General features: G+C 42.2%; 1 protein-coding gene across 3 annotated transcripts in view; it reads left to right on the top strand.

Moving 5' to 3' along the window:
* Nucleotides 1-8,597, top strand: part of LOC308299334 (calcium/calmodulin-dependent protein kinase type II subunit beta-like) — a gene marked incomplete at both ends in the record, with an annotated part of 92,783 nt that extends 84,186 nt beyond the window's left edge. For all 3 annotated transcript variants that reach the window (XM_080743095.1, XM_080743096.1, XM_080743094.1), the window contains 4 exons: nt 1,184-1,232; nt 2,242-2,317; nt 5,825-5,919; nt 8,362-8,597. In XM_080743095.1, the coding sequence (XP_080599221.1) occupies nt 1,184-1,232; nt 2,242-2,317; nt 5,825-5,919; nt 8,362-8,597 (456 nt within the window). The remainder of the gene's footprint in view (nt 1-1,183; nt 1,233-2,241; nt 2,318-5,824; nt 5,920-8,361) is intronic.
* Between the last annotated feature and the right edge of the window lie 3,779 nt (nt 8,598-12,376).

The following is a 12,376-nucleotide window of genomic DNA, read 5'->3' as shown; positions in this document are numbered from 1 at the left end:
TTCTTAGGTTGTTAGGTTGTCTGTCTGTTGTAAACTTGACATGCATGATGTAACGACATGTCATGTGTGCAAAAATCTAAAATAATTTCTACATTGGCTAGAAATTGATAATTAAAAATATCTCTTTTAGCCCGAACACAAACAAAGCTGATTTTGACAGTATAGAACAGGGGTTCCAGGGCATCCCTATACAGTAAATATTTTTCTTTCATCCAAGGCACTCCTACATTATATTCATAATTTTCACTCCTAGCACCTTGTATTTATGCCATATTTGAGCGATTATGTTTATAAAACATTGAGATAATAGCTGTGTTGGTTAGAACTGACTGAAAATAACTTTGTAAAAGTTTAAAATTAGGCTAAATACTTTTTTAATAAATGTCCAAATAAATTCCAAATATTATCTCGCGGCACCCCTGGAATGCCGTCACGGCACCCCAGGGTGTCCCGGCACCCACTTTGAAAACCCCTGTTATAGAACATCACCAAACCGAGTAGTGTTTTTTTTTTATACACATTTGACATTTCTTTTAAAAATGCTGTCTGAATCAGCATTGTTTGAGTTCAGTCACAGGCTGAAAGAGCTCCTCCTGAGCCTCTTCACCGTACAATGTATAAGTCAACGAGGAGCATATTTTAAATGATCAAATTCTAGTAAAAGGAGAAATGGTTTTAGATTTCTTGCCCACCTTTGTTGTTACATCATAGCAAGATATAATCACACAACCCAAACCTCTACCAAACAAAGTGGTCTTGACCTTTAAGTGCAATATACTGTACATACTCTGAAAATCTCTGGGGGATCGAGCCCGGGATCGAACTGGAAACTAGAGAGCTTCCGGTTCCAAAGCGGCCGATCTACCTCCTGAACCGCTGCTACCCCTGTTGTGTACTTATAGCACTTCCCTTTCTTTGAGGAAAGAAAGGTTTGGTCGTCGTAAGGAGATTTTCCAAGTGTGTATTGCGCTTTAAGTGCTGTATAATATGCAGTGTGGGTCTGTTGTAGTGTTAAATAATAATAACAACTTTGGATGCTTAATGTTAAGCATGCAACATGAAATCAAGCATCTATGCATGCATGAATATGTATACTATGTCTATGTACTTGCGTGTATGCGTGCGTGTATGTGCGTGTGTGTGCGTGCGTTTTAATAATTGACATGTCCCTGTGTCACTGTAGGGATCGTCTGACAGTAGCAACGCCACTATTGAGGATGAAGATGTGAAAGGTTGGTTCCACACACACGCACACACACACGCACGCACACACGCACGCACAAAGTAACCTCGCAGGACACTGGTGAAGGATCACATGACTAGTAGTGATTCATGGAATTATGAGACCTCAGCGTTTCACTAATCTGCAGATTAGGAAAGAGAGAGCGAGAGAGAGAGAGAGAGAGAGTGTGTGTGTGTGTGTGTGTGTCTGTCTGCGTGTGTGTGTGTGTGTGTGTGAGTGTGCGTGCACACTAGTGTTGCCAGATTTTGCGAGAAATAAGCAACCAGGTACAGTAATATGAAAACAAGCCCCAAAGAAGTGACTAGTCACTATAGGACACATTAAAAACTAAATGCAGATCGGATATTAGATCTGCTTTCTGAAAAATATTGTACCTGTAATACTTTTTAACAACACAAATCTGTCCTTGACATGATAATGTTTGACAACAGCTGGTTTAAACAACTTTGGAAAACAAGCCCAAAGAAGCAACTAAACTCAAGAAACAAGCCCCACCAAAATAACATTAACATAACAAATTAGCATTGGCTCAGGGGTAGAGAAACCATCATTAGAACACGGAGGATTCCCGAAGGGTTCCCGGTTCTATCCCGTGCTCCCCCAGAGTTAGTGTTGAAGAGTCTTGAGCAAGACTCCTAGTTGCTCCCGGTGAGCAGGTTGGTGCCTTGCATGGTTTCCTCCGCCATCGGTGTATGAATGTGTGTGTGAATGGGTGAATGTAATGCACAATCTCTGTAAAGCGTCTTGGATAAAGGCGCTATACAAATGCACCATTTAACACAAGCAACACAAGCTACAACTACAGAAAGATAAGCCAAAGGTCACTTACTATAAGCAAACATGGCAACAATGGTGTGCACGCGTGTATGTGTGTGTTTTGCTGCTGTGGAAGTGTGCCTGGTAGTGTGAAGTGCAGTCAGTCAGTCATTTGTGAGTGTGTGGGGGTGTGAGTGAGATGGAAGCGCTGTCTCTCTCTGACAGCGTGTGTTTCTCCACAGCTCGCAAACAGGAGATTATCAAAATCACAGAGCAGCTGATTGAAGCTGTCAACAATGGCGACTTTGAGGCGTACGCGTGAGTACAACACAATACAATGCACTTATGATTATTATCCGTAACAGCTGTGTCGTCTTCCCCCCTAAAGAGCTACAGTATACAAGCTTCATCCGTCTACGTTTATTTGACTGTAGAACAGCACAGGGCAGTGTTTCTGAAACATTCATATTTCAATTCATATATAACAGGTTCATTTGGTTCCATTTGTACACTGTCAGAGTTACAGACTTGTATGGGTCAATTTAGAGTCCCTGGAATCCACTTTGAGAAACACTGGCATAAAGGGTGACAGGGGTCTTCAGCGTTTTTCAGTCCAAGTTTTTCAGTCCATTGCAACGTGAGCTTGTAGATCGGCTATTTTCAAATGGATGAAATAGGGCTGAAGTGGGCAATGTATGTTTTGTAATAATGAATAATGAATCTAGGAAGTAACTGAAGTTTTCAAATTATTGTAGTAGCCGTAAAAGTACAATATTTGCCTCTGAGATGTAGTGGTACTGAAAATGTGAAATACTCAAGTAGGCTAAAGTAAAAAATACCTAAAAAATTGTACCCAAGTGGGCTACAGTACTTGAGTAAATGCTGTTAAATGTTACTTTACACTACTGCTACATGCTACATGCTACATACAATATACAATTGTGTTTCAGGTTAAAGATTCTCATAGATTTCATAGATAGCTTCATAGACTTGTTTGACCGCACTAACACCGGTGTTTGTGTAAATTATTCTATTAAATGTCAAATATGTATTTTTAGATAAATGGACACATTTTGTCGAAAAATAAATCCTATCACACAAAGATTTGGCAGCCCCTCTGTAGTTACTCAAAGGACACTCTAGGGGTCCTGGACCCCCTGTTGAAGACCCCTGGCATAGGACAGTATGTTACATTTTCAATATGTTTTCCTTTACGACAGAACTGTACAATGCAAACTTTGATTCTTTGATTTGATTCTCACAGACAGGCGTCAATTATTGCCGCTCTGTCATTTTCACTCCCTAACAGGCACGTGCACACATAGACATCAAAGGGGGGCTTGAGCCCCTGCCCTTTTATCTGTCTGTAAAAAGTGCCCTCTCCAGACCATGAATGCAACTTTTACTATGGTGAAGGAAATGCAAATGTTCTCTTTCCAACCATAACTGAAGGCAGCATTCAAGAGAATTGCCTTGTCCAAACTTTCCTGTGCCACAACTGCAGTATTCACTTGATTATGCTTAGTTCAGCTTGGTATCAAGCACCGAAAATAGCCTGCGACGCGTAGTGAGCTTGGAGGTCTGCTATTTTCGATATTTTCTCCAAAAGGCCCTTTCAGAGATTTCAGCCCCTGCCTCTCTGCCTCTCTACCATTCTCTGCACGTCCCTGCTCCCTAATGCGTCACTATAGGACTACAAAAACTGTCTAGAAGGCATGCATTGGAGCTTCAAATACTACTCAAATCTAAGGTTTGGACAGCTGCCTCAGTGGCTTACCTGGTAGCAATGCTTGACTGGAAATCTCAACCTCCTCTCTCTCTTTCTCTCTCTCTCTCTCTCTCTCCCCCTCTGCATAGTTCTTGTGAGGTCAGGGTTAGACCTGGTGAAAAAAAAAAAAAGTTTATTTTTATATCAAAACATTTCAGGTCGGGTTGGTTGACTTTTTTTTTTGGTACTCATTTTGGTGCCCCTCGGCACCGTGGTGGCCCACGCACAGCGCATGCTGTGCGTATGCCTAGCGGCGGTACTGACTGACAGAGTGAGAAGGGGTTGATGAGTGACACGCTGGTCAATAAGCGAGTGGTGATCCAGTGAGAGCTCTGTGCTCTGGTTGGATCAATCTGTAGCAGCTGTGTCCGTCAGCAGAGCTGACAGTACAGACATGGGTGGCAGTGGCTCATGGGAGTTGCTGTCTTAGAACTCTGAGGGCAGGGACGTGCTGGGCCCCTGATTCAGCCCGGGAAAAAGAGTTGGAGAGGCCTTCATTGCGTGATCTCTCTCTATAGCACTGCTGCTACTGAAAGATTTGCCATTTCAGATCATGACAAGTGACAAGCCAGTGGGCCAATTACTGTACATGAGTTATTATTTCGGCGTTGTCGGGTGGAAACCTTGTATGTCCAAAACAATTTGTTTTGTATTTATCATTTTAAAAATGAATTTAAACTAGTGAAAACAGCCGTTCTACAAGCACACAACGCCTCGCACTTTTGTGCAACAGCCTTATATGATGAAGCAGCGCTTTGCTTTGCGAAAAAATGTATACATTTGAAACTTGGAGATACGAAGTTTCTGCCCGACAGTGACGATTTACTTTGTCGGCCGCCCAGCCCCCAAAATGGAACGAAGGCCGACATTTTATTTTATTTTATTTTCCTAATGGCCGGCCTGGAATGAACCGGCCGTTCGGGAGTTGTCCCGCTTTTCCCAATGGCCAGCACGTCCCTGTCTGAGGGTGTTCCCAGTTTAATTCCCGGGCTCCCCCAGAGTTAGTGTCGAAGAGTCCTTGAGCAAGACTCTGAACCTCGGCCGTTGCTCCCGGTGAGCAGGTTGGTGCCTTGCATGGTTTCCTCTGCCATCGGTGTATGAATGTGTGCGTGAATAGATGCATGTAATGCACAATCTGTGTAAAAATTTGCCATTTACATGCCATGCTGGTCTCTGGCAGCTTGTTTTATAAACAATAATCCACATTTTAGGTAAGAAATGGGCTATGCACTTGTTCAATCTTTCTTAATTTCACATCTACAAACTGCTAGTACCGTATTTTCCGGACTATAAGGCGCACTTAAAAGCCTTTAATTTTCTCAAAAAACTACAGTGCGCCTTATAGTCCAGTGCGCCTTATATATGGATCATTCATTGACATTGACATTCCCTTTAGCACAGCTCCATCTGTTGGATGCATAACGCAACGGTAGCGTCTATTATGTGCGCCTTATAGTCAGGTGCGCCTTATATATGAAAACAGTTTGAAAATAGACCATTCATTGACAGTGCGCCTTATAGTCAGGTGCGCCTTATAGTCCAGAAAATACTGTATATATATATTTTTTGCCAGTATTCGCTGCTTCGATGCAGCAATCTTCTGTGTCCGTTTGTGTACACCTACTGTACCTGTATTCCACACTTACTTCAGAGCAGCAGTTCTCAAACTGGGGGTCCAGGGACTGTCAGTTTGATGGGACTGTAAGTGAGATTGTACAAATGGAACCGAATGGACCCTTTTCTTTTCTTTTTTTTTCAATTTAGAGTAATTATTTTTATATACCCTTTTTCTCCCGAATGAAGTCATTATTCCAATGAATTCCTCCCCACACACATCTCTGTGTTGTCACTGCCATTGCATCCTACTGACTCACCTGGCACTGCCAGTGAGGAGCACCCAGGACGTAGGGCCTTCGTCCTACTCCTCCCACCCAACACTGCCCGCTGACAGGTGCCCCCTTGAAAAGAATCTTTCTCAGCCCATCTTCTGCACAGCGTATCAAGTGTATTTGTGGAGGTGACGGTACTGTACTGTGTGTGTGTGTGGTTGTTTTCAGGAAGATCTGTGATCCAGGTCTGACATCATTTGAGCCGGAGGGTCTGGGAAACCTGGTAGAGGGCATGGACTTCCATAGATTCTACTTTGACAATCGTAAGACAACAATTTGGTACTTTAACTTGAGTTTTGTATTGAATTTAATTCGTTTTTCAGTGTGGTAAATATATATATTTAAAATTGCCAATCTACAAGCTCACGACTCGTTGTGAGCTTGTAGTCCGACTATTTCCGCAGTGCAAAAATGAGCCTTTAGTTGTACAATGTTGCTAAATAAATGTGTGGTCCTCTCTTTGATGTTGCCTACATTGTAATTTGAATACTTAAAGGTAGTCTGGGATCACTTCACTTTTCTGACTTGTAACCGCTCTGGAGCGGAAACCACAACACGTCATGTTGTAGTACTCAAAGGACTACAATTTGCCGGAAAGATCAAACCGGATTCAGTTTTAACCCCAAATATTCCCCTGCGCTCAAGGACATACTTTTAGGGCCTACCTAATAAACTCCTTGATGCGGAGTAGTTTTGCTTTTGAAAAATTCGTTTGGTATATGCATCTTTTAGTCCAACTGTTAGCGACTGGCAAGACTACACTAGGCTACTCGAGCATTTTAATAGGGATTGGAGAAACAAATGGGGTGAACCAAAACAAAGCGACGCCGCTTCTTCTAGTGGTTTCCGCGCATTAGGCGGAAACCAAACAACCTGTTGTGAACGAACACCAAGCTTTCCCCCAGAAAGCCTGGTAGTCGAGGTTAATTAACTTAAATGTAGGGTAAATGATTTCACTTAAGTTTCAGTTTCAGTTTTCATGTAGGTGACAGGCGGGGGCCTTCCTCCAATCATGATGAAGTGGGGGCGGGCCTTGGTGTGCGTAAGGCCAGCCCCCACTCGACCATGATTGGAGGAAGGCCCCACTCTGTCCTGATTGGAGGAAAACCTGTCACCCAACAGTTTTGGTGGAGCAACTGAAACTGCTTTTTTGTTCTCACAGGGGATAAGGCTGAAGTCCAAATATGGACCAAACACTCTATAGTAACTAGTACTAACATAGACCCATTTTGTTGTTATTTGAATTAAATGAATCCCTTACCCTACCTTTAAGTATTTTTATACGCATGCACTTTTGAAAACATTATTTACTTTGAATTAGGGCGGGGACTTTAACTGATTCATTTTTGATTAATTAATTACAAATAAATACTGTGATGATTACAAAAGGTTTTTGAACCGCGGAACCTTTCTCACTGGACGAGTTTCAGGGCTTACTGATCGCACCGGTGCACCAACCAACAGACAACAAACCCCAGTGCACGCAATGGGAAAAGAAGCCGATCAGATCGCTTTGCTTGGCCCAGTGGATGGGAAATTTACATTTAAATAACTCACTCATTGATTCACTCCTATACCAATATTTGTTTTAATTAAAACAAAAAAAGAATTGCTTGCTTCTCAGGTCCAGAGATGGGCACAAAACACAAAAAAGTAAAAAAGAAAAAAAAGAAAAAAGAAAGAAGAAATCAAAATACTTGGACAGTACTTGGTTTAATTCTGACAAGGATACTGTCACCAAGATAATATCCTGGTGACAGTAACCCGGTAAGCATTTCACATAGTATTTTTTATTTTGTATTTCAAATACTTTTTTGTATTTTGTGGCCATCTCTTTAGCCAGGTCAAATATTTATATGCGATTAAACATGCGATTAATTTTCAAATAATTAATTACAAAGCATCTAATTAATTATACATTTTAAATCGAGTCCCAGCCCTTCTTTGAATATTACCCAGAGGCGTCAATTGGGTTTGGCAAGGTATGGCAGCTTACTTCGGCTACAGGGGGAAAAAAAATGTACGTCTTCAAATAAATTCATCATGCCTGCTGCTAAGGTATGGCAACATGGCTGGTGTCTTGCACGCACTGAACTGACGCCACTGATCAGGGGCGTCACAAGGGGTAGGAAAGTGGGACTGAGTTACCAGGGCCCAAGGTGGAGGGGCCCTAGTAACTTTAGCTGTTGAAAAATAGCAGATATACAAGCTCACTGCGCGGCACCGAGTGCCGCGCTGCGAGCTTGTAGATCTGCTATTTTTGAAAAGTCGTGAAAATTTGTGCAAATCTTTGAATATGTATTTTTTAAGCGGACATTTGTAACTCAAATTTTGCCTCTGGGGGGGTCCCTGGAACTAAATATTTTGAGATGGGGGTCCGTGGCCAAATTCATATAATTTTGGGGGTCCTTCACATGAAAAAGTTTGAGCATCACTGACATGGAAACATGGGTTTCTTGCACACTTTTTCACAATTTTTCAAAAATAGCAGATCTACAAGCTTGCAGCGCGGCACTCGGTGCCGCGCTGTGAGCTTGTATATCTGCTATTTTTCAATAGTTAACATTCATGGGGGGCCCGCAGTGAATCCTTGTTCCCAGGGCCCAGAATTTGGTGTGACGCCCCTGCCACTGATATTACCCCAAAAAGTGAACACACTCTCCTCTCCTCTCCTCTGCTCTGCTCTGCTCTACCTTGTGTGTCAGTCCTGTCTAAAAACAACCGCCCCATCCACACCACCATCCTGAACCCTCACGTGCACATGGTGGGCGAGGACGCCGCCTGCATCGCCTACATCCGCCTGACGCAGTTCGTGGACGGCCAGGGCCGCCCGCGCTCCAACCAGTCGGAGGAGACCAGGGTGTGGCACCGCCGGGACGGCCGCTGGCAGACCGTGCACTTCCACTGCTCCGGGTCGCCCGCCTCGCCTCTGCAGGGATGAGCTACGGTACGCTACGGTACGGTACGCCGCGTTAACACGCACTGAGGCCATTGTTGTACACCAGGGTTCCCCAATAGGCGGCCCGCGGGCCATTTGCGGCCCGCGGGGGGCTACTGTCTGGCCCCCACCAACCCCAGTAATAATGGTGGTATAAGAGCAGCAACAACACTAGTATATCGTCGTTGTCAGGTGGAAACCTTGTATCTCCAAATTTGTAAAAATGTGTAAAAGTAAAGCCCTGCTTCATCATATAAGGCCGTCGCACAAAAGTAGTGAAAACAGCAGATCTACAAGCACACAACGCCTCGCGATGCGAGGTGTTGTGTGCTTGTAGATCGGCTGTTTTCACTAGTTTAAATCATTTTTAAAATGATAAATGCAAAACAAACGGTTTTGGACATACAAGATTTTCACCTGACAACGACGATATCTGAATTGTCGCTGGAGTAGTGGGAACGCCACCGTCACCCCCTGCAATGTTGTGGCCCTCTGCTTGGTACCCTAGACATAATTCGGCCCTTGGGGAAAACTAATTGGGGAACCCTGTTGTACACAGTCTACACACCAGTACAGTGGTGGGAAAAAGTACTCATATTTTTTACACTCTGTTACCAGTGAAAGTCTGGCAATCAAAATTGACCTGAGTACAGTAAATTACAAAAGTATTGGCATCAACATATCTCTGCTGTCTGGCCAAAACCAGCTAACTCCACCCCGAATGGCTTTTTACTACTTTTCATTGGTATAATGTTTTTCTTTTTTTCTTTTTTTATTCTTTTTTAACCACCAAACAGACTTAAATGGAGTTCCAAAAGCACTGATTTGTATACATAAAAACAAATCTAAAAACTTAAACAGCTGGTTTCCCTGAAAAATGGTGATAGCTGGATTCGGCCGGACAGCAATGTTATACTTTAAGTACCAAAAGCAACAGTACTAATTATTTTATCTAATGAGTATGTCCCCCTCCCCCCTTCTCCGAATACAGAACCTTATCAAATGTAACTCGATATCAAAAAGCGACACAGAGTGGAGTCACATGCCTGACAGAGTCGTGAGGCTGATTTTGTTTTATTTTTTGGAACACAGTTCTTACAGTAGGCCTATATGACACAATCTAAGATTTTCAAAAGAAAAACTTCTTCGGTGACCCAGGGGTTGTGAGAGTGAAGTCACAACTTCAGCTTTACTGTCACTTCACAGGTTTAAAGGTGTACAAAACAAAGTGGGTGAAATTCATTTTTGTGCAAGCTCCATCTGTAATTTCCACGAAAGGAGAATTCTACATTAATATCTGCCAAGGTTCCATTTTCAAATGGTTTATTCATAGAAACCAAAAACAAATATAGCACCATTCTTGTTTCATCTGTCATCACAGTTTGTTTCATAGCCTGTGACTGTAATAGCTGTCATAAACGTAATCTTCATAATAAACAGAACATTTTGTTCAGTTATAGCAGAGAATGAGACAGCACAATGGAAGACCAAAGGCAGAGACAGCTGGAGCAGTATGCATACGCCCACTCCTTCACAACAGCTTATGGGTAGCCAAAGTACTACAATAACATAACTTGTAATGTAACTAGTTACACTTGATACCAAGTAATAAGTGTTGTAATATCCTACTAACCAGTAAGACACCTAAGGGCAAAAAGCGACCTCACCCTAAAGGGCGAGGTTGCACCATGTCTTGGCCATCTGGCCAGTGATGTATATCGGATCCCCTGGTACCCATATATGGATATCCATGTACTGTATATGGAGATATGCTGTGAGAGCCCAATGCTTACTCAGTTATTCGTTATGTGAAAGTCCTATGACGTCTATGACATCTGACATCATACATACAATCCCTTTTATTCCCATATACAGTATGGAGATCCCTGTCTGTAGAACCAGCCCACACAGATATGGGCTGTCTTCCTCCATATATGTGCATTCCCATATAAAGTCCTGTTATATATGGGCTTAATATTGATGACATCAGGGATCTCCATATAAGGGCATAAAAGGGATTCTGTTAGTGTGGTTCCCCTGACATCACAGTGATGTCAGAGCGTGATGTCAGAGAGAAAAAAACCATACACGGACGGAGAGATGATGTGCCATTTCTCATACTAAACTGCGACCTACGGTCACTATAAACGACCAAATGTCTGTCTGTCCGATGTCTGATATCTGATATACTGTATACGCATGCTGACATTACTGATACTAAACAGTGCGCACATTTGAAGATAACTGGCATCACTGATACCGCCGCCTGTACTGCACATGCCATGGTAACAGCCGCATGCTGAAACAGTGCTCAAATTTGGAGATGACTGACATCACTGATAAGCCTGGGTTCTCCAACATTAATTCTGAGACTCCTACATTCAATCCCTCATATACTGTGCACACCCCATAACCCAAACTCTGCACACAATTCAGAGCACATACCGCTATGTTAGAAAGGGCAAGGACTAGTTATTACTAATTACCATTATTAGTAACTAGCTCAACACTGGTACAGACTATATTGTCACTGTCTGGCAGAATCTCCATAGTTTTTACAATTTACAATTTAAGGCATTTTAGCAGACGCTCTTCATTCAGAGCGATTTACAATAAGCAGGAAATACATCAATACAATAAGCAAGATAATATGTCAATACATCAACAACAATACAACAAAAACAATAAAATACACAAAAACATGAAAAGTACTAGATCCCCAAGCTTGAAATGCGGCGCAAAGTGACATGTTTTGAGCTTGTGGATCTGTTACTTTTGATGTTTTTGAATTTGAATCAGTAACATTTAACACAACTGTTTTGGACATAATGAGGTTTACACCAGACCGTGACAGTTACGATGAACAGCACACGTCATCAGATGAATTTCGGTTTTGGGCATTTCTAGTCGCTAACAACGATTATTTCAAACGTTTTCCCTTTCTTTTTGCAGGACAGCGACGCCCCTTAGAATAACATGAAAGACATGATGGGAAAAAACAAGAACCAATAATAAAGACAAAACAAACAACAACAAAACAAAGGAGAACCAGTGGATGAAAAAGAGGAGATCAAGGTTTGGCCGCTTGCAGAAATAACTTTTGCTCTTCCCTCTCTCTCTCTGTCTCTCTCTCTCTCTCTGTGTGTGTCAGTACAACCTCAACAGTAGGACATAAAGACCCAATAGAATTATGTTCTGCACCGTTTGGCTCCTCCGAGAGCAAAGATACGAACCGTGAAACCAACTCTGCAACACTATCTGTAACCTACTTTTAATCCGACAACATCTCGTGTGAGTCAGGAACACTGCTGTTTGCTGTCAGTATTGGCGTTTTTTTGTTCCCCCCTTACTTACTTACGTAAGTGTAGCAATAGCACAACGTAGAAATAATCCTTTAGATAGATAGAATACTTTATTGGAAGTTTAATAAAGAAATCACAACCATGTCATTAATTAGCAAAACGCCTACTCTACGTGGACTAAAACACAACAAAAATCTGTATCTTATTACAAGTAAAAGAACTGTATTAAAAGCTATTGTTTCTAAGTATAACATGGGGCTTTGCCTGCAATAACAGAAAACAGAATATACACTAGCTTAGAGCCCTGAGGAACTCCACTCAACCACGTATCACATGGTTAAATGTACTTAGTGCAAGGGTCTTCAACAGGGGGTCCTCCAAATCTTTGTGTGGTAGAAACTCCCCCTTTTTATATTAACCACTTGAACCCTATAGCGTCCATATTCGGATAACTTTAGCCAAAAATAGCAGATATACAAT

This window comes from Nannobrachium achirus, assembly GCF_963921795.1.
Source record: "Nannobrachium achirus genome assembly, chromosome: 15".
Classification (NCBI taxonomy): Eukaryota; Metazoa; Chordata; class Actinopteri; order Myctophiformes; family Myctophidae; genus Nannobrachium; species Nannobrachium achirus.
This window is presented reverse-complemented; position numbering and strand designations above follow the sequence as displayed.